Below are 23,832 nucleotides of genomic sequence, written 5' to 3'. Positions count from 1 at the left end.
AATTTTCACTCTATCCATCTGAAGAACTGGGGCTTTTTACTCACAAAAGCTTATGCCCAAATAAATCTGTTAGTCTTTAAGGTGCCACCAAACTAAATTCAAAGAGTTCTAAATACTGTGACAAAAATTCTCTCTCTCTCTCAGTTGCAGATTTCTATCTCCTCTGATCTCACAATAGATCTCCAATCTTCCAAAATGCCCTTCTGCAAAAATGGGAGGGCGGGGGGGGGGCGAAAGGGGGGGATTTTCAGGCCTGTTTGATATATGATAAAGCAGCAGAAAGGAGACAAATATTTTTTTTCCCCAAGTCACCTTTAAATCCTTTGTTTTGTCTCATTTGTCAACAGAGGTAGAGTGACTCTGGTGTAAGGAAAGTCATGATAATTTGCAAACACCTGTAACAGTAGAAGTCTCTCCTAAATCATCATTTCTGCAATTTGCCTTAAAGGAGTTAATTCAAATAAGTGAATTCAATTTAACGAGGCCATCAAGATGTGTATATGCTCTACTGAGTTATCTTGATATTGTAACCCAAGTCCTTCCTTTCCCTCTATGACCCTCACTTGTTTGTCAATCTGAATTTAGAATGTAAGCTGCTCAGGTCCAGGGCTATGGGCCTGATTCTGCACTACCTTGCACAATGAAGTCCAAGTGAGAGTAAGGTAAATGCAACTCGCCGACAGATCAGAGTGCTAACATTTTACACTAATTTTATAGATGTGTAAATGACTCCACTGCCTTGCACTTCGAGTTTCAGGCTCCAAGTCATTACTTGTTTCTGCAGAGCAGCTTGCCAACCACTTCTGGCTACGCAAAAGTAATAAATAAATAAGCTTATAAGCACCAATGTTGAGAGCTCAAAATATGGCCAGACCAAAACCAGTTAACAATAACTTTAATATTAGTAGAGCATTTAGTTTATACATGTGTCCTTAACAGTACTGAATTTTGTCTGCATCCTACAACTTTTTATGTTGAATTTTTAAAAAATAATACTAACAAAATTTCTTGAGTTTCTTCTTGTAATCAATGCATACAAGTCTTTTTTGCAGTTTTCCATGTCTACACCTTGTCTACATTTGACTGGCCTTCGCTTTGTTTTCATATAAAATAAGAGTGCAATGCAGTTTTGCTTAACACCATAAGACATTCTGACAATTAAATGGGTTTAAGAAACATTCAGTGTTACTTATTGTTATCCTCCCACAACTTTAAAGTATACTAAAAACCAAATCAGATGGTCACCATTTACAGTTAGCTTCAACAACATTTTTTAACGTCAAATCTTACAAAGGATGCATCTTTTGCAGAGTTTCTGAGCATGTCTTTAAATTTCCTTTGAAAGCTTTTGAATCATAGGCCCACACCACATCTATTCCTTCTCCAGTAGTATGATCAGGCATCCAATGTGGGAAAGGAAAACGGCAGGCAACAACTCTGGCATTGTGAACAAGTTCTTCTTCAAGCTTCTTCTCCAACTGTGGCATCTGTGGAGCAACAACAAAAGCCCTTCAGATGGTGTGCAAGACAGAAGCGTTCCCTCTTGAAACTACTTCAGGCACTCAAAACTAATCCAAGGCTTGAAGATCCCTGTTTCAGTCTTAGAAAGCTTCCATGATGCAGGGTCATATGCTAACTTTGATATGCAGGTACACAGTATATGAAGCCAAAACACAGTCTTTAATTTATTCTGAGTAATGGTAAGAGCAAGAAAATTTTAAGTTTACATAACTTTTTAGAACTTACATATCACATTTATTGGGAGCTATATCATCCTCTACACCGGGGTAGGCAACCTATGGCACGTGGGCCAAAGGCGGCACGCAAGCTGATTTTCAGTGGCACTCACACTGCCTGGGTCCTGGTCACCGGTCTAGGGGGCTCTGCATTTTAATTTAATTTTAAATGAAGCTTAAACATTTTAAAAACCTTATTTACTTTACATACAACAACAGTTTAGTTATATTTTATAGACTTATAGAAAGAGACCTTCTAAAAACGTTAAAATGTATTACTGGCATGCAAAACCTTAAATTAAAGTGAATAAATGAAGACTCGGCACACCACTTCTGAAAGGTTGCCGACCCCTGCTTTACACAGAAAAACTTGTGTAGGGGGACAGGATACTCCACAAGTTTTGACTCAATTTCATCCAGCTCACTGGACTGGTGGTGGGGTTTGACCCTCTATTGAACATTCACGTGTTTTCATCCCCCTAAAACTTTATTATGTTCCAGAATCCACATACATCTTGGAGGCTAGTGCCTCTATGATGCTTCATGCCCCTACGGCATCTTTTGGAGAAGTCAATGCATCCCTGATGGCTAATGACCAAATCAACAGGAGTGGGAATTGGAAGGTGGAGTTACTGAATAATACGGTGATTGAAGAGGAAACAATGCTATAGAGAGGCCAGTCCCCTTGGCTCCACGCTCTCACCTTGTGCAGGTTAATCCCTGCCATAGTACCACAGGGCCAATATGCACAACTCCCCCTACATGTACAACCCTCTGGCCCGAGATCCATTCAATCCAGCTTCCCTCCACCCGCAGAAAGCTGAGTATAGTGTCAGGGACAAAGAAAATAGGATTTGCCAGACCAGAACAGACCAATGGTTCATCTAATTGGTCATTTTACCTCCAGCAATAACTTATACCAGATGCTCAGTGTTAGGATATAGATATTCAGGCCTATCTGTAAAGGCCTATACTCTAAGAATTTAGGTGTATTCTTATCGCTTGGCTAGTTCTAGAGGTATAAAAGAAAGAAATCACTGTCTGCCGGTGTAAGGGCCTTCTCTTACTGTGACAGTTTGTGGCCCTGTTCTTAGGCTAAGGCCTTTGGCTAAGCAGCAGAGGCAGCCATAAGCTGGGAAGCGAACGGTCACATCCTCACATTCCAAACTAGTCACACTGAAATAAGGTGCTATTCGGCTGTTAGGAATACAATCCTGTCCTGATAGTTCCTATCACCTCCAGAGAAAGGGAAGTGCCTAGAAAATGTAAAAGGAAACTTAGTTTGATAGCATCCTGTCTGGCAAGAACTCACTTATCAATAGCTGGGATGTGAAATCCTCGCTTCTGTGTTGTCTTGTCATTGTAGTTCCCACTTTGCTATTGTTTGTCTGTATAATCTTTGTCTGGTTCTGTGATTGTTCCTGTCTGCTGTATAATTAATTTTGCTGGGTGTAAACTAATTAAGGTGGTGGGATATAATTGGTTACATAATCATGTTACAATATGTTAGGATTGGTTAGTTAAATTTCAGGAAAATGATTGGTTAAGGTATAGCTAAGCAGAACTCAAGTTTTACTATATAATCTGTAGTCAATGAGGAAGTGAGTGGGTGTGGGTGGGCATGTGGGTGTGGGAAATAGGAGCAGGGAATGGGGGTAAGAAAATTGGAATCATGTTTTGCTAAAGGGTAGGAATGGGAATAGGGACACAGGCGTAAGGCTCTGTGGTGTCAGAGCTGGGAAGGAGGATACTAAGGAAGGAAACTGGAATCATGCTTGCTGGAAGTTCACCCCAATAAACATCGAATTGTTTGCACCTTTGGACTTCGGGTATTGTTGCTCTCTGTTCATGCGAGAAGGACCAGGGAAGTAAGTGCGTGAAGGAATAAGCCCCCTAACACTCAGAGGAAAGTGAAAAAGATTCATCATGTACCTAGACCTAAAAGGCCTTACCCCAGATGCTTGCCACTTTATGACCTGAAGGAAGAAGGCTGACAGACCTTCTAATTTGTATCCTGGCTCAGGAAAGGGTTCATGGTATGCTTATACATATCCAAGTTTTACTGTTTAGATTTTTGCCTCAAAATCTGCTTGTGGCAGTGAGCTCTACAGACTAGCTGTAGTGCTGTGTGAAAAAGTATTTCCTTTTATATACTGTAAATTATTTTATTTTTAATTTCTAAAAAAATGATTATGTGTCAAAGACGACTAATTTATGCATAAAAATAAGTTTAAAAAGACACAAATCACAAGTAAAAATTCTGTTACAAGGAACCAAAGTTTCTCAAAAATACAAAAAATGTTTTATATGGGATTCTCCATGTCATCAGTGGCTTCAGTCAGACAATAAGACATTCTTTCACTGGGACCAGAAGACAAATTTAGAGAAACGTTATCAAAGGTTGCAAATAGCTTCCACTATCAAAAACTTTTCTACAGCTGCAGAATACTTGTTATAATAATTCTATTTATAGCTTAAAGTTTAAAATTGATATTTCCCTTGAGGCAATGACATTAATAAATTAAAATGTAACAAAGATAACTTTAAAATAACAGTGTCCCATACTCTGATTTTGTCCATATAAAGAATGATTGTGAACATTCATGTTGATATTTTTTATAGTTTCCATTATTTTAAAATGACATTAGAATCTCAGACTGAGCCAAAATCAACCTCAAAATAAAGGAGCCAATCACTAAAGCATGCATAAATATGCAACTAATCTAATTCTTAATATACAGAATACGAAGTGGTTGTGTGTCACATATACATAATATCAGGCATAATTATGTTTGAGAGTTATATAAATTCATTAATTGTAACCCACTTATAACTTTTATCCCTCAACTGACAAAGTAGAGATATAAAAGAAATCTTAAAATAAACTGGAATTTACCCATAAAATTATTAGTAACAATAAATGTCCCAGACATTGACTGTTTAGATACTCGGGTTTTTCTAGAAGGATGATGATTTTTATTTTGTGCCAGTACATGCTCAGATTTATTTACTTCATCTTAACAGACACTAAAGCAATAGGCACTATACAAATATATTATAAAATATATACAAAATTTTCACTGGATTAACACGTTTAAAAAAATTTCCCCATCCAATCCCAAAGTTCTCTCCTTTCAGTCCACTCAATATCCACGAAACATCTCCAACCACCACAGATAAGATCCTCTCCCTTCAGTCCACCCATACACACATACTGATCAACCCTCTCCTTCAGAAAAAGCTTGTGGGAACAGAGATCTTGCAGTGTGGCCTGTGGGTCAATAAATCCAGGCTCTGTCTTTGTAAGTTAGCCTTAGACATTAAATAGAAAAAAAGTAATATGCTCATGGCTTCAAACTAGGCCAACACTGTAACTGACCTTTCTACAAGTAATAAGATATAAGAAAATATGTGTTACAAAGTGTCCTGAGGCTGAGCTCTCACAACCACCATACTGAAGGCAATGGGGGCATTCCACAACCAGAAGGAGGCCCTCAGCATTTACTTCAGACATTTGGGCCCATTGCATTTATGGCAACATTTGTGATCATACCAAAAAGTATTTTATTATTTGAGGGATTTAAAACAAAAAAAACAAACAAACAAAAAACCCATACTACCACAATATTGTATTAAATAAGTAAAATACTCTTTTTTTCCCCACAAACGTTTGTGGATCTTCCTTCTACCTTATTAGGTCAGATAGCAACAATAACTAATCTACCTCATCTTAGGCTGCTACTAATTCTGAAGTTTGTTCCAAACACGTATGTCTAATCAATTTGTTCACATTTGTTTTTCTGTGCAACTGTTAACTTCCTATTTGCCAAATAGTCTTCCTGCCTCTGCACCTTTGCCCTTAGAGATTCTGCAATGCGGCTACAGAATTTCTAATTGCAAATTCATATCTGTACTGGCAAGTGAACCAGAGAGTGATCATAATATCACTCAGTTCAGAAAGGGTGGTCTAATTTCCTCACATATTAACTGCTTCAAAGAACAATTACTACATGATAGTCTTGTCAAAATCATGCAACTGAACACTTTGTTTTCTAATTACAGATATCCCTGTAACAAAGGCATCTACTGCCCTCTCCTGGAACAAAGACTGCTCCGGTGCAGTAAATCAACCAAAATGGTTAGTTTATTACCCAGTCTCTTGGGAACGCATACAATAAAACTGTTGGAACACTTGATAATGTAGACTTTCCTTCAATATGCCAACTACAGAAGTAGAAATAAAACTGCATTTTAAAATACACAGTTTTCAAAATTATAGAGTGCTGTGGTTGGTGTCTGAATCAGATAAGCTTTTAGTCCTATTCCCTACAAGAGAAAAAAAAAACGACAGAAAACAAAACAGAATGTTGGTATTACTATGCTTCCTACTGTGACTCCCTGTTTATGTTACAACGATATTTTAATCACACACTATTCCCGTTTTACACTACGACCATATACTGCATTTCTCTGGCATAAACTCTTCACACGTTCCATGCCACACAGTCGCCTGCCCTAAGGAATGAAACTACTTACAAACATTAATGGGGGAGTGAAAGGGAGATATCTCAGTGCATTCATAACACATACAAGGCTAGTGCTCTTATTACTGTCATAAAAGTATGTAAATGGAATAAATATTGTATTTTCTTGCCCTTCAAAGGAAAATGTAAAAATATAACCAAATAGCACTTGAAAAAAAAAACCAAAAATGAGTTTTAAAAGTTTGAATGAGTCACAGAATCATAGAATCATAGAATATCAGGGTTGGAAGGGACCTCAGGAGGTCATCTAGTCCAACCCCCCTGCTCAAAAGCAGGACCAATCCCCAATTAAATCATCCCAGCCAGGGCTTTGTCAAGCCTGACCTTAAAAACTTCTAAGGAAGGAGATTCCACCACCTCCCTAGGCAACGCATTCCAGTGTTTCACCACCCTCCTAGTGAAAAGGTTTTTCCTAATATCCAACCTAAACCTCCCCCACTGCAACTTGAGACCATTACTCCTTGTCCTGTCCTCTTCTACCACTGAGAATAGTCTAGAACCATCCTCTCTGGAACCACCTCTCAGGTAGTTGAAAGCTGCTATCAAATCCCCCCTCATTCTTTTCTTCTGCAGACTAAACAATCCCAGTTCCCTCAGCCTCTCCTCATAAGTCATGTGTTCCAGACCCCTAATCATTTTTGTTGCCCTTCGCTGGACTCTTTCCAATTTATCCACATCCTTCTTGAATTGTGGGGCCCAAAACTGGACACAGTACTCCAGATGAGGCCTCACCAATGTCGAATAGAGGGGGACGATCACGTCCCTCGATCTGCTCACTATGCCCCTACTTATACATCCCAAAATGCCATTGGCCTTCTTGGCAACAAGGGCACACTGCTGACTCATATCCAGCTTCTCGTCCACTGTCACCCCTAGGTCCTTTTCCGCAGAACTACTGCCTAGCCATTCTGTCCCTAGTCTGTAGCTGTGCATTGGGTTCTTCCGTCCTAAGTGCAGGACCCTGCACTTATCCTTATTGAACCTCATCAGACTTCTTTTGGCCCAATCCTCCAATTTGTCCAGGTCCCTCTGTATCCTATCCCTGCCCTCCAGCGTATCTACCACTCCTCCCTGTTTAGTATCATCCGCAAATTTGCTGAGATTGCAATCCACACCATCCTCCAGATCATTTATGAAGATATTGAACAAAACCGGCCCCAGGACCGACCCCTGGGGCACTCCACTTGACACCGGCTGCCAACTAGACATGGAGCCATTGATCACTACCCATCCATCTACTGTATCATAAAAGTGGTCTCTCGAAATACCATTTTCACAGTAATTTTAAAAAGCCATACAATTTCATCTGGAACTTGACATTTTATGGGTGATATACAGCTTTCTCAAAGTGAAAAACAGTTTCCCTGTACGCTCTGCAAACTAGCAATTATATTAAAAGCACTCCATCTTACTAATCTTTACAAAGGTAATTGAAGACTACTTCAGTACTACGAACTGATACACGGTCGAGGTGCTTTCAGTTTTTGAAAAGTGTATAATCAAAGTTCAATACTTTGTTCTTTACCATATAAGTCTACAGAAGCGAGCTGAAACTAGTCAATACTCATCCTCCCTGAAAACTATTTTACTGAAAATCTGTAGAATGATCAATTTCAATGATCAAATGGAAATTGAAATTTCAAAATGGAATTTCAAATTCCAATTTCAAAATGGAATTTTGAACATTCCATTAACTTTTCAAGTAATTTAAGCTGTTTGTAAGATTTCAGAGTAACAGCCGTGTTAGTCTGTATTCGCAAAAAGAAAAGGAGTACTTGTGGCACCTTAGAGACTAACCAATTTATCTGAGCATGAGCTTTCGTGAGCTACAGCTCACTTCATCGGATGCATACCGTGGAAACTGCAGCAGACTTTATATATACACACAGAGAATATGAAACAATACCTCCTCCCACCCCACTGTCCTGCTGGTAATAGCTTATCTAAAGTGATCATCAGGTTGGGCCATTTCCAGCACAAATCCAGGTTTTCTCACCCTCCACCCCCCCACACAAATTCACTCTCCTGCTGGTGATAGCCCATCCAAAGTGACAACTCTTTACACAATGTGCATGATAATCAAGTTGGGCTATTTCCTGCACAAATCCAGGTTCTCTCACATCCCCCCCACCCCCATACACACACAAACTCACTCTCCTGCTGGTAATAGCTCATCCAAACTGACCACTCTCCAAGTTTAAATCCAAGTTAAACCAGAACATCTGGGGGGGGGGGGGGTAGGAAAAAACAAGAGGAAATAGGCTACCTTGCATAATGACTTAGCCACTCCCAGTCTCTATTTAAGCCTAAATTAATAGTATCCAATTTGCAAATGAATTCCAATTCAGCAGTTTCTCGCTGGAGTCTGGATTTGAAGTTTTTTTGTTTTAAGATAGCGACCTTCATGTCTGTGATTGCGTGACCAGAGAGATTGAAGTGTTCTCCGACTGGTTTATGAATGTTATAATTCTTGACATCTGATTTGTGTCCATTTATTCTTTTACGTAGAGACTGTCCAGTTTGACCAATGTACATGGCAGAGGGGCATTGCTGGCACATGATGGCATATATCACATTGGTGGATATGCAGGTGAACGAGCCTCTGATAGTGTGGCTGATGTTATTAGGCCCTGTGATGGTGTCCCCTGAAAACTGGACAGTCTCTACGTAAAAGAATAAATGGACACAAATCAGATGTCAAGAATTATAACATTCATAAACCAGTCGGAGAACACTTCAATCTCTCTGGTCACGCAATCACAGACATGAAGATCGCTATCTTAAAACAAAAAAACTTCAAATCCAGACTCCAGCGAGAAACTGCTGAATTGGAATTCATTTGCAAATTGGATACTATTAATTTAGGCTTAAATAGAGACTGGGAGTGGCTAAGTCATTATGCAAGGTAGCCTATTTCCTCTTGTTTTTTCCTACCCCCCCCCCCCCCCGATGTTCTGGTTTAACTTGGATTTAAACTTGGAGAGTGGTCAGTTTGGATGAGCTATTACCAGCAGGAGAGTGAGTTTGTGTGTGTATGGGGGTGGGGGGGATGTGAGAAAACCTGGATTTGTGCAGGAAATAGCCCAACTTGATTATCATGCACATTGTGTAAAGAGTTGTCACTTTGGATGGGCTATCACCAGCAGGAGAGTGAATTTGTGTGGGGGGGTGGAGGGTGAGAAAACCTGGATTTGTGCTGGAAATGGCCCAACCTGATGATCACTTTAGATAAGCTATTACCAGCAGGACAGTGGGGTGGGAGGAGGTATTGTTTCATATTCTCTGTGTGTATATATAAAGTCTGCTGCAGTTTCCACGGTATGCATCCGATGAAGTGAGCTGTAGCTCACGAAAGCTCATGCTCAAATAAATTGGTTAGTCTCTAAGGTGCCACAAGTACTCCTTTTCTGTTTGTAAGAGTTCACAGAATTATGGTTCTGAACTATATTGGAATTTGGACTTCATTAGACAGTGCACAAATTGGAATTTTGGAAGGACAGACAGACAATTGAGATTTAGATCTTCTGCAGAAGTTTCAAATTGTAACAGGTTTTATTATTTAAATGTCTATAAACTATAATCAGCATTTTGTCAAACCAAAGACTTGAATGTCAAAGGTCCCGATAAGTGGACTCACTTTATAGATCAATATCCCAATGCTGAATGCCTTGCTATTATGGTCATAAAACACAATACAGACAATGAAAGAATGAAAAAAGACTTACCATTTGAGGTACCCCAAAAACAACAACATTTGTATACTGGGAAAAGCTAACCTATTAAAAAAAATTGTATATTACCGTCATTGTGGACAATCAATATTTATAATATGAGTGGATAGTGGGGGGAATGTTAGTAATAATAATCTTCCCTTTATTCACACTCTTTTTCACAGCCAGGCCTCCTACACCAAGGACAAGGACATGGAATGATATAGAAGCCACTACACCAACTCAACATAGCCCAAGGATTCCGCAACACAGGGTAGCTTTGCACCAATTGAGTGGCACAAAACTGCTTCAGTGTCACCAAGGCTCTGGCCCTAAGTTCCAGAATATTAATCAATTCAGAGAAGTTGCACAAGTTTACTCATTTTTACTCCAGTTCTTATCCCTAAGGAAAACTTTGCTCATTTAACATCCTAACTTTGCCACCTGTCAATTAACTCTTTAGCAATATATCTAGAGTTAAAATGGACTAACCATTTCTAATCCAAGACTGTGTTTTGAGTCCCTCACAACTTTCTGCAGTTTTTAATTATTGGGAAGGAATGTCTGGGTCAGTTCTCTGCCTTAAGATGATTTAAAGAAAAAACAAAAAAAAACTCTCATTCAAAAATAGTTTATCTGTTTCTGAACATGGGGGTGGGGGGAATACACTTTTCCCATTATATAAAATTCTTGCCATTCTTTTTCTTTATCACTCAATGGCTGAAACTGCAGGGGGTAGGTAAACTGAAATCCTGCAGAGAATTAATCACTAAGAAGTGTTCTGATAGAAAATTATTCTGATTTATCTGAATTATGAGGCTTTGAAAAAAATCAAACTGCACTATGTTGCTTTAAAACAGCTGTGTTCAAAAATCGAGTGTGTGTGCACACGCACACATATTATATACACACATAAAATGAAAGATAGTCCTACATGACATGTAGGCACAATAAGAATATGAACATGCACATCTTATACAGTGCCCATGGAGGCCTGATCCTGCACCATTACAGAGAGTAGTCTTGCCACTGATTTCAGGGAGTGCAGGATCAAGATCTGTCTATGGCAGGGCTTTGTAGCACCCAGCCTCATTCAGTAAGTACACAAATGTGAGCGAAGTACTCAATGAATCAGGGCCCCAAAAGAGCCCTTGCAAAGGGTTTCAGAGTGGCAGCCGTGTTAGTCTGTATTCGCAAAAAGAAAAGGAGGACTGGTGGCACCTTAGAGACTAACCAATTTATTTGAGCATAAGCTTTCGTGAGCTACAGTCACTTCATCGGATGCATCCAATGAAGTGAGCTGTAGCTCACGAAAGCTCATGCTCAAATAAATTGGTTAGTCTCTAAGGTGCCACAAGTCCTCTTTTTCTTTTTGCAAAGGGTGTATATCCAAGGACCAAAAAACAGCAAAGCATTTAAGCTAGTGAGTAGTCATAGTTAGCATGTGTTTGTGTACTTTGCTGTATCAGGGCTTGGAAGAGCACATTATAGGGGACAACATTCCAGTGGTGTCTAATAAAATAATTCCAGATTATGAAATTTATTTTTTTCTTTCCCTTAAAAAGAAATACCTGAGGTTTCCATTATTTAAAAAGAAAAAAAAAATACTGCAGTATGAGAATGTTGAGGCTGCACACAAGCATACTTAAGTCAGTAAATGCTAAAGTTGAACTTGCCAGTGCAACCATAACTCTTTTCCCTTGTGCACATGAATGAGTTACATAATACCACACTATTCTCAAATAATACAAAATAATCTAGTGAAAGTTGTAGAAACTATATATTTGCATACATTAGCATAGTTAAAGTTGTAGAAAATATTATATGATATAGGGTATTATTTGAGAAACAGTGAGATTATCTAATTAGTATCTGCATCATAATGCATGAGCACATTCAGTTTGCATCTTTACCTTTGGTATTTCCTGACTTATGAATGCTAAATATATAACATTAACATTATTTTAGCAGAGGGTTTTTTAATAATTATCTACAGCTGTGTGTTTTCAAATTGATCACTTCTAATTCACCAGTGAAATTATTATTGCATACTTTGATTTCTATAGTACTTTTTCACAAAACACGTACCTTCCACAAATCTGAAATATAAAATTTGGCATTATGATGCATCCCTTCTCTCCAAGCACGGTATCTGGAGTACCAGACTAGCCAGGGATTTAATTCATAACCAACAGCTTTGAATCCTTCTTTTGCAGCTGCTATCACCTACAAAAAGAAAAAGCAGTCTTCATTCAGGGCCAGAATAAACCTACAGTATGACACTATTTATGATAGAATTGTGCTTGCAGGAAACATAAGAGAATAGTGTAATTTTATTAACAGCAGAACCCAAAAGAAGAGTGCTCTGTGTCTTTATTAGTTGTGTTTATCCACCTCTGGCTGCTTGAACACTAAAGCCCCAATTAATTAATCAGGAGAATAATATGGTAACAAAATTAGCAACTTTCAAGATATGCAATATGTAAAATTCAAACTACTTGACAAGTATCTGTAAATAATAAAATGACTCAAATCATGTGAAACTAAAATTTAAAAATTCTGTATTAGAAATGTATGGAAAAGTAGAAAAGGATAAGAAAGTAAATATTTTTTGTTCCTGAATAAAACTAGTCAAATATTCAAATAGTTTATTCCACACATTTTGAAGTTTTCCATATCAATTAGTTAATGAACATTTTTTCCATTATGCACTATTAAAAAAATTCACAGTCAAATAACTTGACATTTTCATATTATTTGAAGAATACTATTTTCATTATTTGCCCAAAGGTATTCCTGAAGCCTGTAATATATACTTTTAAAAACAGTCTAACTGATTTTGTCTGAATTTTTGTGGGATGGAGAGGAAAACTTTTAAACAGGGTAGAGAACCTTCACAAATACCAGGAAAAAGGGGTGCATAATGGAAAATATCTACTACAGTAGCTCACTTTTATAACACTGTTTGATGTACATCAATTTAGAGGAGCCAGAGTTTTATAACTCACAATACGTCCATCACCGCTACCTATGTCAACCAGAGATCCACTTCTGTACTGTAACATTTTCAAAACATTTTCAATCTGAGTTGAAGTTGCAGGTACAAAAGGAAGGCAAATTTTTCTCAGTGCTGGAGTTATGAATGGAGTGACAACAGCATACAGTACTACCAGTGTGCCACCAACAATGCCAGGGACCAACATTCCCCAATTTCTTTTTCTTGCATTGTCATTATCAAGGTTCATATGCAAGATGGCTTGGGTATGGCTTTCTCCTTGAAGTACTTTTGACATTGACAAAGTGTACCTGAAGAAAGGGAAAAACATATATAACATGACTCCTTTGAAATGCCAAGTACAAACCTATTTATTTCTACAGACAAAAGCTTGTTGGTGAACAGTATACAATAATAGAATCATATACTAAACTCTAAGGCTTAAGCTACATTTTATATAAAGCTTACCTCCTTTTGAGCTGGGGTGTATTCATAAATCCTATTAACAAAATATTAAGTGGCCTTGGAGAAAATCATCAGAATATAATTGAATTTTAAAATCTGTTCTTTCTACCATAATTGACTTTTTTGCTCACCTTGGGCCATCATAAATGTACTGGAGAGCAAGGAATACATAACTAAGAAGCACACAGCCTATTTTCATCCAGAACACAGGGAAATTACACATTTAACTCCCATTAATACAAATAGAAGTTAAGTACATAAATCCCACATACAGAGAAATGAAAACACCTCCACTCAAAAAACCTGTTCTTGTGCATAATGATTGCAAAATTTTTATTTTAAAATATCAGTAGCTGTTTTCTCATCAAAATAGAACTGTGTTCAGTCATGAAAGGAGCAGGTTTCTTCTACTTAAAACAGAGAAAAATAGGTAAAAAAAATCAAGTAGTTAAGTGCAGTGCAGTGCAAAGCCTGCTAATAAACCTATGGTTCAATGTAAAAAGTACAACACATTCTTCTTTATGTACTTTATTTAATATCCAAAAGGTAGCCAAGCATTCTTAAGGAACACAGACAAACAGTTGTACAGAAATAATGTAAGTCTGATAATTTTTCTTTCAACTCATTGTAATATCATATTAACACTCCAGACACAATAGGCCTTTAAAAATCTTAGAGAGAATCTGAATATCATATTTTTTATGTGAAATGAATATAATGCTCATGAAAGGTTGACCTGACAACCCTGTCTTATATTTTGCAACACAATATAGCAAATTCAGTGAAAGTGCAGGCTTCCCCACATTGTCCCACTGGTGTGCTTCCGTCTTGATCAATTTTTTTTGAGAACATCAAAATAGTTCATACGATGTTGCTACACTTACATAAACAGGAGGGCCCCCCTCCCCTCATGATATCAGGCATTGTCCATACAAGTGTGACATTTACCACTCAAGATCCAGTACCACATGGTGTTGAGAGCAAGCTGCTTTGTGCCAAAAGAGCTATGGCATGATAGAAGTATGAGCCCTTTGCAGAATCAATGGCCAAGATTTTTAAAAATGAGTGCCCAAAGTGCCTAAGCTCTATTTTCACACACTTAAGTAAATATCCTAATTTTCAAAAGTGCCGAGCAATCAACAACTACTATTGACTTAAAATAAGAACAGCCATACTGGGTAAGACCAAAGGTCCATCTAGCCCAGTATCCTGTCTTCCAACAGTGGCCAGTGCCAGGTGCCCCAGAGGGAATGAACAGAACAGGTAACCATCAAGTGATCCATCCCCTATCGCTCATTCCCAGCTTCTGGCAAAGAGAGGCTAGGGATACCATTCCTGCCCATCCTGGCTAAGAGCCATTAATGGACCTATCCTCCATTAATGTATCTAGTTCTTTTTTGAACCTTGTTATGGTCTTGGCTGTCACAACATCCTCTGGCACAGAGTTCCACAGATTGACTGTGTGTTGTGTGAAGAAATATTTTCTTTTATTTGTTTTAAACCTGATGCCTATTAATTTCATTTGGTGACCCGTAGCTCTTGTGTTATGAGAAGTAGTAAACAACACTTCCTTATCTACTCTCTCTACACCAGTCATGATTTTATAGACCACAATCATATCTCCCCTTAGCCGTCTCTTTTCCAAGCTGAAAAGTCCCAGTCTTATTAATCTCTCCTCATACAGAAGCTGTTCGATACCCCTAATCATTTTTGTTGCCTTTTTCTGAACCTTTTCCAATATAGCTATAAAGTTATCAATTTATGTAATCATCTATATTAATATCTAGTTTTTAATACTACAAAATATTAGTGATGGTAAGAGCTTTGTAAGTAATTTCTATACAATTATATCTATTAAAAATAGTATTTCCTTCTATCAATTTCAAATTTGTTGCCTTTCATTTTCTGTGGATGTCCCCCTGTTCAGGAATCATAGGAAACAATAAACATAAGTATCCAATTAATCTCTACACACCTTGTTTTTATACATCTCTGTTATGTATATACTAAAGCAAGTTCTAATCTTTCCTCTTTCCACACTTTGAATATTTTCACCATCTGCCTTTGAACTCTTTCTATTTCTGCTATTTCATCTTTGAGGTTCAATAACTAAAGCACAATGTAGTATTTAAAGTGAGGAAATACCGTCTAGTTAAACAATTTATGCTCAGGTGGTGTGGTTTTTAATACTTTCTAATATTCTGTTTGCTTTTAAACCTCTGGTCACTACACAGCTGCTTTCAATGGTCTGCTATCCAAGATTTTAATTTTTTTAAAGTGGTTACAAATGGACTTTGATGCTTGAAAAATTAGACCCCGGAACCTGTAACCACACACAGAAAGTTGGGCAGGTTTCTATGGCTCAATCCTACTCCCACTAAAATCAATGGAGAGAATCCTATTGGACTTCAGTAGCAAATGGATTGGCTTTGGAACTCTAGGGAACCAAGGTTTGCAAGAATCCCATGACAACAGACACAGTCACATGGCACGCCTACACTGAAGTTGTAATTTCAAGGGGTGGGCAGGGTGTGAAAGGTATAGACCAGAGGTGGGCAAACTATGGCCTGCAGGACCGTCCTGCCCAGCCCCTGAGCTCCCAGCCAGGGGAGCTACCCCCGGCCCCTCCCCCGCAACCTCAGCTTGCTGTACCGCGCCGCCAATACTCTGGCCCACCGCTCCTGCCAGGTAGCGCGGCAGGCTCCGGCATGGTAAGGGGGAGGGAAGTGGAGGGGTCCCAGGGGGCAGGAGGCAGTTGGATGAGGCGGGGGAGTCCCAGGGGGCCTGTCAGGGGGCAGGGGTGTGGATAGGGGTTGGGGCAGTCAGGGAGCAGAGGGTTGGATAGGGGGTGTGTTCCTGGAGGGGTGGGGGGGTCCCAGAGGGGGGCAGTCAGGGAACAAGGGGCGGGGGGGGTTGGATGGGTGTGGGGTTCTGAAGGGGCCAGTAAGTGGGACGGGGCAGATAGGGGGCAGGGGCCAGGCTGTTTGGGGAGGCACAGCCTTCCCTACCTAGCCCTCCATAGTTTTGCAACCCCGATGTGGCCCTTGGGCCAAAAAGTTTGCTCACCCCTGGTGTAGACAAACCTGCACTAGCCCTGACTCAGTTAGCATGCTAAAAAAAGGAGTGTAGATGCACAGGTGGTGGCATGCACTAGCTTCTTCCAGCACACCTACTGTTTCAAACTGGTTTGTACTCTGGGAAGCCAGCAAACCCTACCACCCATGGCCAAGCTACACAGCTATTTTTAGCATGCTAGCTGGATCTCAGCTGGGAATTACACCTTTGGCTCTAATGTAGACGTGTCTTAGTCATATCAGTTCAGTAGCTGTCCCCAAATGGAAAATGCCTCAAATAAATCTTGCAGAAAAGGATCTGGGGTTTTTTTACCCACAAAAGCTTATGCACAAATAAATCTATTAGTCTTTAAGGTGTTTAAGGTCATTGTTTTTGTGGACACAGACTGAGAACTACCCCTCTGATACTTGGGATTACAATGGATCACAAACTAAATATGAGCCAACAATATAATATTGTTGTAAAAAAAGCAAACCTCCTTCTGGGATATATTAGTAGGAGTGTTGTATACAAAACAAGAATTAATACTTCCGCTCCACACAGCGCTAGTAAGGCCTCAACTGGAGTATTGCACCCAGTTCTAAGCACCACACTTTGGGAAAGATGTGCCCAAAAGGAAAAAAGTCCAAAGGAGAGCAACAAAAATTATTAAATGTCTAAAAAAAAAAGATCTACGATGAAAGACTGAAACAACGGGAGAAGACCAAAGGAGGACATGACACCAGTCTGCAAATATGTAAAAGGTTTTATAAAGAGGAAGGTGATAATCTGTTCTCCTTCGCTGCTGAGGACAGGACAAATAATAGGCTAAAACTGTAGCAAAGGTGTAAGCTACACATCATGAAAAACCTGTCAGGGTGGTTAAGCACTGCCACAAATTGCCTAGGGAGGTTACGGAATCTCTGTCGCTTGGGGGGGGGGGGGGGGTTAAGATCAGGTTAGACAAACACCTGTCAGGGTCACTCTCTAGATCAGCGGTCTCCAAAGTGGGGTGAAGGGGAAAGTGCCACCTCCCTCCGGCCGCTGGCTGCGCAGCTGCCCCCGAGTCCTCCGGCCCATGCTCGCAGGGCCGCATTCCGAACAGGGCTTTAGAGCTGCAGGCCAGGGCCCCGGGGCGCCCTTAGCCCAGGGCCCTGAAGCCCCTAAAGCCCCTGTGTTCCGGGTGGCCCTGCCTGCCGGGGGTGGGGGGCAGCTCCCAGAATTGTGGCCCTGGGGGTGGGGCTGCGCTGCGCAAAGCCACCTGCACACTCTCTGCACCAAACAGGAGCTGCCCCATGTAAATGCTCTGCACCTCCTGCCAGCCCCAGCCCTGAGCACCCTCTAGCTCAGTGGTTTGAGCATTGGCCTGCTAAACCCAGGGTTCAGAGTAACAGCCGTGTTAGTCTGTATTCGCAAAAAGAAAAGGAGTACTTGTGGCACCTTAGAGACTAACCAATTTATTTGAGCATGAGCTTTCGTGAGCTACAGCTCACTTCATCGGATGCATACCGTGGAAACTGCAGCAGACATTATATACACACAGAGATCATGAAACAATACCCCCTCCCACCCCACTGTCCTGCTGGTAATAGCTTATCTAAAGTGATCATCAAGTTGGGCCATTTCCAGCACAAATCCAGGTTTTCTCACCCTCCACCCCCCCACACACAAACTCACTCTCCTGCCGGTAATAGCTCATCCAAAGTGACCACTCTCCCTACAATGTGCATGGTAATCAAGGTGGGCCATGTCCAGCACAAATCCAGGCTCTCTCACCCCCCCCCCCCTTTTTTTTCCCCGGGGACACACACACAAACTCACTCTCCTGCTGGCAATAGCTCATCCAAACTGACCACTCTCCAAGTTTAAATCCAAGTTTAACCAGAACGTCGGGGGGGGGGGGGGGGGAGGAAAAAACAAGGGGAAATAGGCTACCTTGCATAATGACTCAGCCACTCTCAGTCTCTATTTAAGCCTAAATTAATAGTATCCAATTTGCAAATGAATTCCAATTCAGCAGTTTCTCGCTGGAGTCTGGATTTGAAGTTTTTTTGTTGTAAGATAGCGACCTTCATATCTGTGATTGCGTGACCACAGAGATTGAAGTGTTCTCCGACTGGTTTATGAATGTTATAATTCTTGACATCTGATTTGTGTCCATTTATTCTTTTACGTAGAGACTGTCCAGTTTGACCAATGTAAATGGCAGAGGGGCATTGCTGGCACACAGAATCATAGAATATCAGGGTTGGAAGGGACCGCAGGAGGTCATCTAGTCCAACCCCCCTGCTCAAAAGCAGGACCAATCCCCAATTAAATCATCCCAGCCAGGGCTTTGTCAAGCCTGACCTTCAAAACTTCTAAGGAAGGAGATTCCACCACCTCCCTAGGCAACGCATTCCAGTGTTTCACCACCCTCCTAGTGAAAAAGTTTTTCCTAATATCCAACCTAAACCTCCCCCACTGCAACTTGAGACCATTACTCCTTGTCCTGTCCTCTTCCACCACTGAGAATAGTCTAGAACCATCCTCTCTGGAACCACCTCTCAGGTAGTTGAAAGCAGCTATCAAATCCCCCCTCATTCTTCTCTTCTGCAGACTAAACAATCCCAGTTCCCTCAGCCTCTCCTCATAAGTCATGTGTTCCAGACCTCTAATAATTTTTGTTGCCCTTCGCTGGACTCTCTCCAATTTATCCACATCCTTCTTGTAGTGTGGGGCCCAAAACTGGACACAGTACTCCAGATGAGGCCTCACCAATGTCGAATAGAGGGGAACGATCACGTCCCTCGATCTGCTCGCTATGCCCCTACTTATACATCCCAAAATGCCATTGGCCTTCTTGGCAACAAGGGCACACTGCTGGCTCATATCCAGCTTCTCGTCCAGTCACCCCTAGGTCCTTTTCTGCAGAACTGCTGCCTAGCCATTCGGTCCCTAGTCTGTAGCTGTGCATTGGGTTCTTCCGTCCTGAGTGCAGGACTCTGCACTTGTCCTTGGTGAACCTCATCAGATTTCTTTTGGCCCAATCCTCCAATTTGTCTAGGTCCCTCTGTATCCTATCCCTCCCCTCCAGCGTATCTACCACTCCTCCCAGTTTAGTATCATCCGCAAATTTGCTGAGAGTGCAATCCACACCATCCTCCAGATCATTTATGAAGATATTGAACAAAACCGGCCCCAGGACCGACCCCTGGGGCACTCCACTTGACACCGGCTGCCAACTAGACATGGAGCCATTGATCACTACCCGTTGAGCCCGACAATCTAGCCAACTTTCTACCCACCTTATAGTGCATTCATCCAGCCCATACTTCCTTAACTTGCTGACAAGAATACTGTGGGAGACCGTGTCAAAAGCTTTGCTAAAGTCAAGATACAATACATCCACTGCTTTCCCTTCATCCACAGAACCAGTAATCTCATCATAGAAGGCGATTAGATTAGTCAGGCATGACCTTCCCTTGGTGAATCCATGCTGACTGTTCCTGATCACTTTCCTCTCATGTAAGTGCTTCAGGATTGATTCTTTGAGGACCTGCTCCATGATTTTTCCGGGGACTGAAGTGAGGCTGACTGGCCTGTAGTTCCCAGGATCCTCCTTCTTCCCTTTTTTAAAGATTGGCACTACATTAGCCTTTTTCCAGTCATCCGGGACTTCCCCCGTTCGCCACGAGTTTTCAAAGATAATGGCCAATGGCTCTGCAAACACAGCCGCCAGTTCCTTTAGCACTCTCGGATGCAACTCATCCGGCCCCATGGACTTGTGCACGTCCAGTTTTTCTAAATAGTCCCTAACCACCTCTTTCTCCACAGAGGGCTGGCCATCTATTCCCCATGTTGTGATGCCCAGCACAGCAGTCTGGGAGCTGACCTTGTTCGTGAAGACAGAGGCAAAAAAAGCATTGAGTACATTAGCTTTTTCCACATCCTCTGTCACTAGGTTGCCTCCCTCATTCATTAAGGGGCCCACACTTTCCTTGGCTTTCTTCTTGTTGCCAACGTACCTGAAGAAACCCTTCTTGTTACTCTTAACATCTCTTGCTAGCTGCAGCTCCAGGTGCGATTTGGCCCTCCTAATTTCATTCCTACATGCCCGAGCAATATTTTTATACTCTTCCCTGGTCATATGTCCAACCTTCCACTTCTTCTAAGCTTCTTTTTTATGCTTAAGATCTGCTAGGATTTCACCATTAAGCCAAGCTGGTCACCTGCCATACTTACTATTCTTTCGACACATCGGGATGGTTTGTCCCTGTAACCTCAACAGGGATTCCTTGAAATACAGCCAGCTCTCCTGGACTCCTTTCCCCTTCATGTTAGTCCCCCAGGGGATCCTACCCATCTGTTCCCTGAGGGAGTCGAAGTCTGCTTTCCTGAAGTCCAGGGTCCATATCCTGCTGCTTACCTTTCTTCCCTGAGTCAGGATCCTGAACTCAACTAACTCATGGTCACTGCCGCCCAGATTCCCATCCACTTTTGCTTCCCCTACTAATTCTTCCCGGTTTGTGAGCAGCAGGTCAAGAAAAGCTCCCCCCCAGTTGGCTCCTCTAGCACTTGCACCAGGAAATTGTCCCCTACGCTTTCCAAAAACTTCCTGGATTGTCTATGCACCGCTGTACTGCTCTCCCAGCAGATATCAGGAAAATTAAAGTCACCCATGAGAACCAGGGCATGCAATCTAGTAGCTTCCACGAGCTGCCGGAAGAAAGCCTCATCCACCTCATCCCCCTGATCCGGTGGTCTATAGCAGACCTGATATACCAGACATGATGGCATATATCACATTGGTGGATGTGCAGGTGAACGAGCCTCTGATAGTGTGGCTGATGTTATTAGGCCCTGTGATGGTGTCCCCTGAATAGATATGTGGGCACAGTTGGCAACGGGCTTTGTTGCAAGGATAAGTTCCTGGGTTAGTGGTTCTGTTGTGTGGTATGTGGTTGTTGGTGAGTATTTGCTTCAGGTTGCGGGGCTGTCTGTAGGCAAGGACTGGCCTGTCTCCCAAGATTTGTGAGAGTGTTGGGTCATCCTTTAGGATAGGTTGTAGATCCTTAATAATGCGTTGGAGGGGTTTTAGTTGGGGGCTGAAGGTGACGGCTAGTGGCATTCTGTTCTTTTCTTTGTTAGGCCTGTCCTGTAGTAGGTGACTTCTGGGAACTCTTCTGGCTCTATCAATCTGTTTCTTCACTTCCGCAGGTGGGTATTGTAGTTGTAAGAAAGCTTGACAGAGATCTTGTAGGTGTTTGTCTCTGTCTGAGGGGTTGGAGCAAATGCGGTTGTATCGCAGAGCTTGGCTGTAGACAATGGATCGTGTGGTGTGGTCAGGGTGAAAGCTGGAGGCATGTAGGTAGGAATAGCGGTCAGTAGGTTTCCGGTAAAGGGTGGTGTTTATGTGACCATTGTTTATTAGCACTGTAGTGTCGAGGAAGTGGATCTCTTGTGTGGACTGGCCCAGGCTGAGGTTGATGGTGGGATGGAAGTTGTTGAAATCATGGTGGAATTCCTCAAGGGCTTCTTTTCCATGGGTCCAGATGATGAAAATGTCATCAATATAGCGCAAGTAGAGTAGGGGCTTTAGGGGACGAGAGCTGAGGAAGCGTTCTAAATGAGCCATAAAAATGTTGGCATACTGTGGGGCCATGCGGGTACCCATAGCAGTGCCGCTGATCTGAAGGTATACATTGTCCCCAAATGTAAAATAGTTATGGGTAAGGACAAAGTCACAAAGTTCAGCCACCAGGTTAGCCGTGACATTATCGGGGATAGTGTTCTTGACGGCTATTACCAGCAGGAGAGTGAGTTTGTGTGTGTATGGGGGTGGGGGGGTGAGAAAACCTGGATTTGTGCTGGAAATGGCCCAACTTGATGATCACTTTAGATAAGCCATTACCAGCAGGACAGTGGGGTGGGAGGAGGTATTGTTTCATGATCTCTGTGTGTATATAATGTCTGCTGCAGTTTCCACGGTATACATCCGATGAAGTGAGCTGTAGCTCACGAAAGCTCATGCTCAAATAAATTGGTTAGTCTCTAAGGTGCCACAAGTACTCCTTTTCTTTTTGCAAACCCAGGGTTGTGAGTTCAATCCTTCAGAGGGCCATTTGGGATCTGGGGCAAAAACTGGGGATTGGTCCTGCTTTGAGCAGGGGGTTGGACTAGATGACCTCCTGAGGTCCCTTCCAACCCTGATATTCTATTCTATGAACTCCCTCCCAGACCCTGCACCCCACCCTGAGCGCCCGCTGTATCACAAAATGTTAAACCAAGATTTTCAAAAATAATAAAAGCATATTCAACCACATTACTCTCACTAATATTTTTTTAGTGAGAGCAAAAAGGTTTTTTGTACCGTTAATAAAAAATAAAAAAAATTAAAAATATTGTTTATTTCATCTTTTATCTCATTGTTTCTAATGTCTTTTTGTGTATGTTTTATAATTTACCTAATGTATTAGTACAGTAGTACATGTATATAATTTATACATAAACAAATATACATATATTGGGGTGCGTGCTCAAAAAATATTTACTGGGAGGGGTGGGCGACCAAAGGAGTTTGGAGACCACTGCTCGAGAGAACACTTGATCCTGCCTCAGTGCAGGGGACGGGACTGGATGATCTAGCAAGGCCCCTTCCACTCGTGCATCTCTCTGGCTCTAACTTCCACTCTTCGAGCCTCAAGGGACTTAATAAAGGGGAAGAACCAGCAGCCCGAGCCGGCTGCCCCCGGCGAGTCGCTTCAGGAGTCACCGCGGCAGGGGCGGGCGCGGCTCCGCGACGTGGCAGACAGGGTCCCCCGGCTAGCGGGCGGGTCCTTGGCCAACGCGCCGTGTACCGGCGGGGGCGGCGGTAGCACAGGCCCGGTCCGGCACGCAGGGGCTCCACCCCACCCCGGCGGCGCAGCCAAGGGCCCTGCCTCGCCGAGCCAGGCCAGCGCCCTCCCCACTCACCGAAGGGCCGATACCGCGAGACTCGGAGGAACAGGCGGGAACTCCTCGTGGGGGGACTTGGACCGACGCAGGAGCAGCGGAGTGGACGATACCACCCGAAACGCAGGGGGGAGGATCGCCCGGGGCAGGCTGCGCAGCACTGTAGAGTAGCGTATCCCACCTCGCAGCGCGCATTTGCGCCCTTTCTTTTTGCTCGCGCTGTAGCGCCGTGGACCCTGCGAATATGACGTGTGTCGGAGTTCCGCTTAATGGTCTCTCCCACTCTGACTTGCACCCTTCTTTCCGTCAGACGCTTCCAGAAGGGCTCAGGGGGGCGCCACATTGGTCCCAGCCGAGAAATCCTTCCGGTAGTAAGCCGCTGCGCATGCGCGGCG

General features: G+C 42.1%; 1 protein-coding gene across 3 annotated transcripts; it reads right to left on the bottom strand.

Moving 5' to 3' along the window:
* Positions 1-878: 878 nt before the first annotated feature.
* ATPSCKMT (ATP synthase c subunit lysine N-methyltransferase) lies at positions 879-23,820 on the bottom strand. Of its 3 annotated transcripts, none has more exons than XM_048839577.2 (5): positions 23,619-23,820; positions 12,999-13,296; positions 12,079-12,216; positions 10,006-10,056; positions 879-1,487 (listed from the first exon to the last, which is right to left on the bottom strand). In XM_048839577.2, the coding sequence occupies exons 1-5, from the start codon at positions 23,630-23,632 to the stop codon at positions 1,287-1,289; spliced, it is 702 nt and encodes a 233-aa protein (XP_048695534.2). In that variant the 5' UTR covers positions 23,633-23,820; the 3' UTR covers positions 879-1,286. The 3 variants fall into 3 exon arrangements, with proteins under 3 accessions (XP_048695534.2, XP_074981560.1, XP_048695535.2); XM_075125459.1 differs by lacking the exon at positions 23,619-23,820 and adding an exon at positions 23,459-23,582; XM_048839578.2 differs by lacking the exon at positions 10,006-10,056.
* Between the last annotated feature and the right edge of the window lie 12 nt (positions 23,821-23,832).

The sequence above is a fragment of the Caretta caretta genome, chromosome 2 (assembly GCF_965140235.1).
Source record: "Caretta caretta isolate rCarCar2 chromosome 2, rCarCar1.hap1, whole genome shotgun sequence".
NCBI classification, from domain to species: Eukaryota; Metazoa; Chordata; order Testudines; family Cheloniidae; genus Caretta; species Caretta caretta.
The sequence above is the reverse complement of the archived record's forward strand: the minus strand, read 5'-3'. Positions and strand labels throughout refer to the sequence as shown.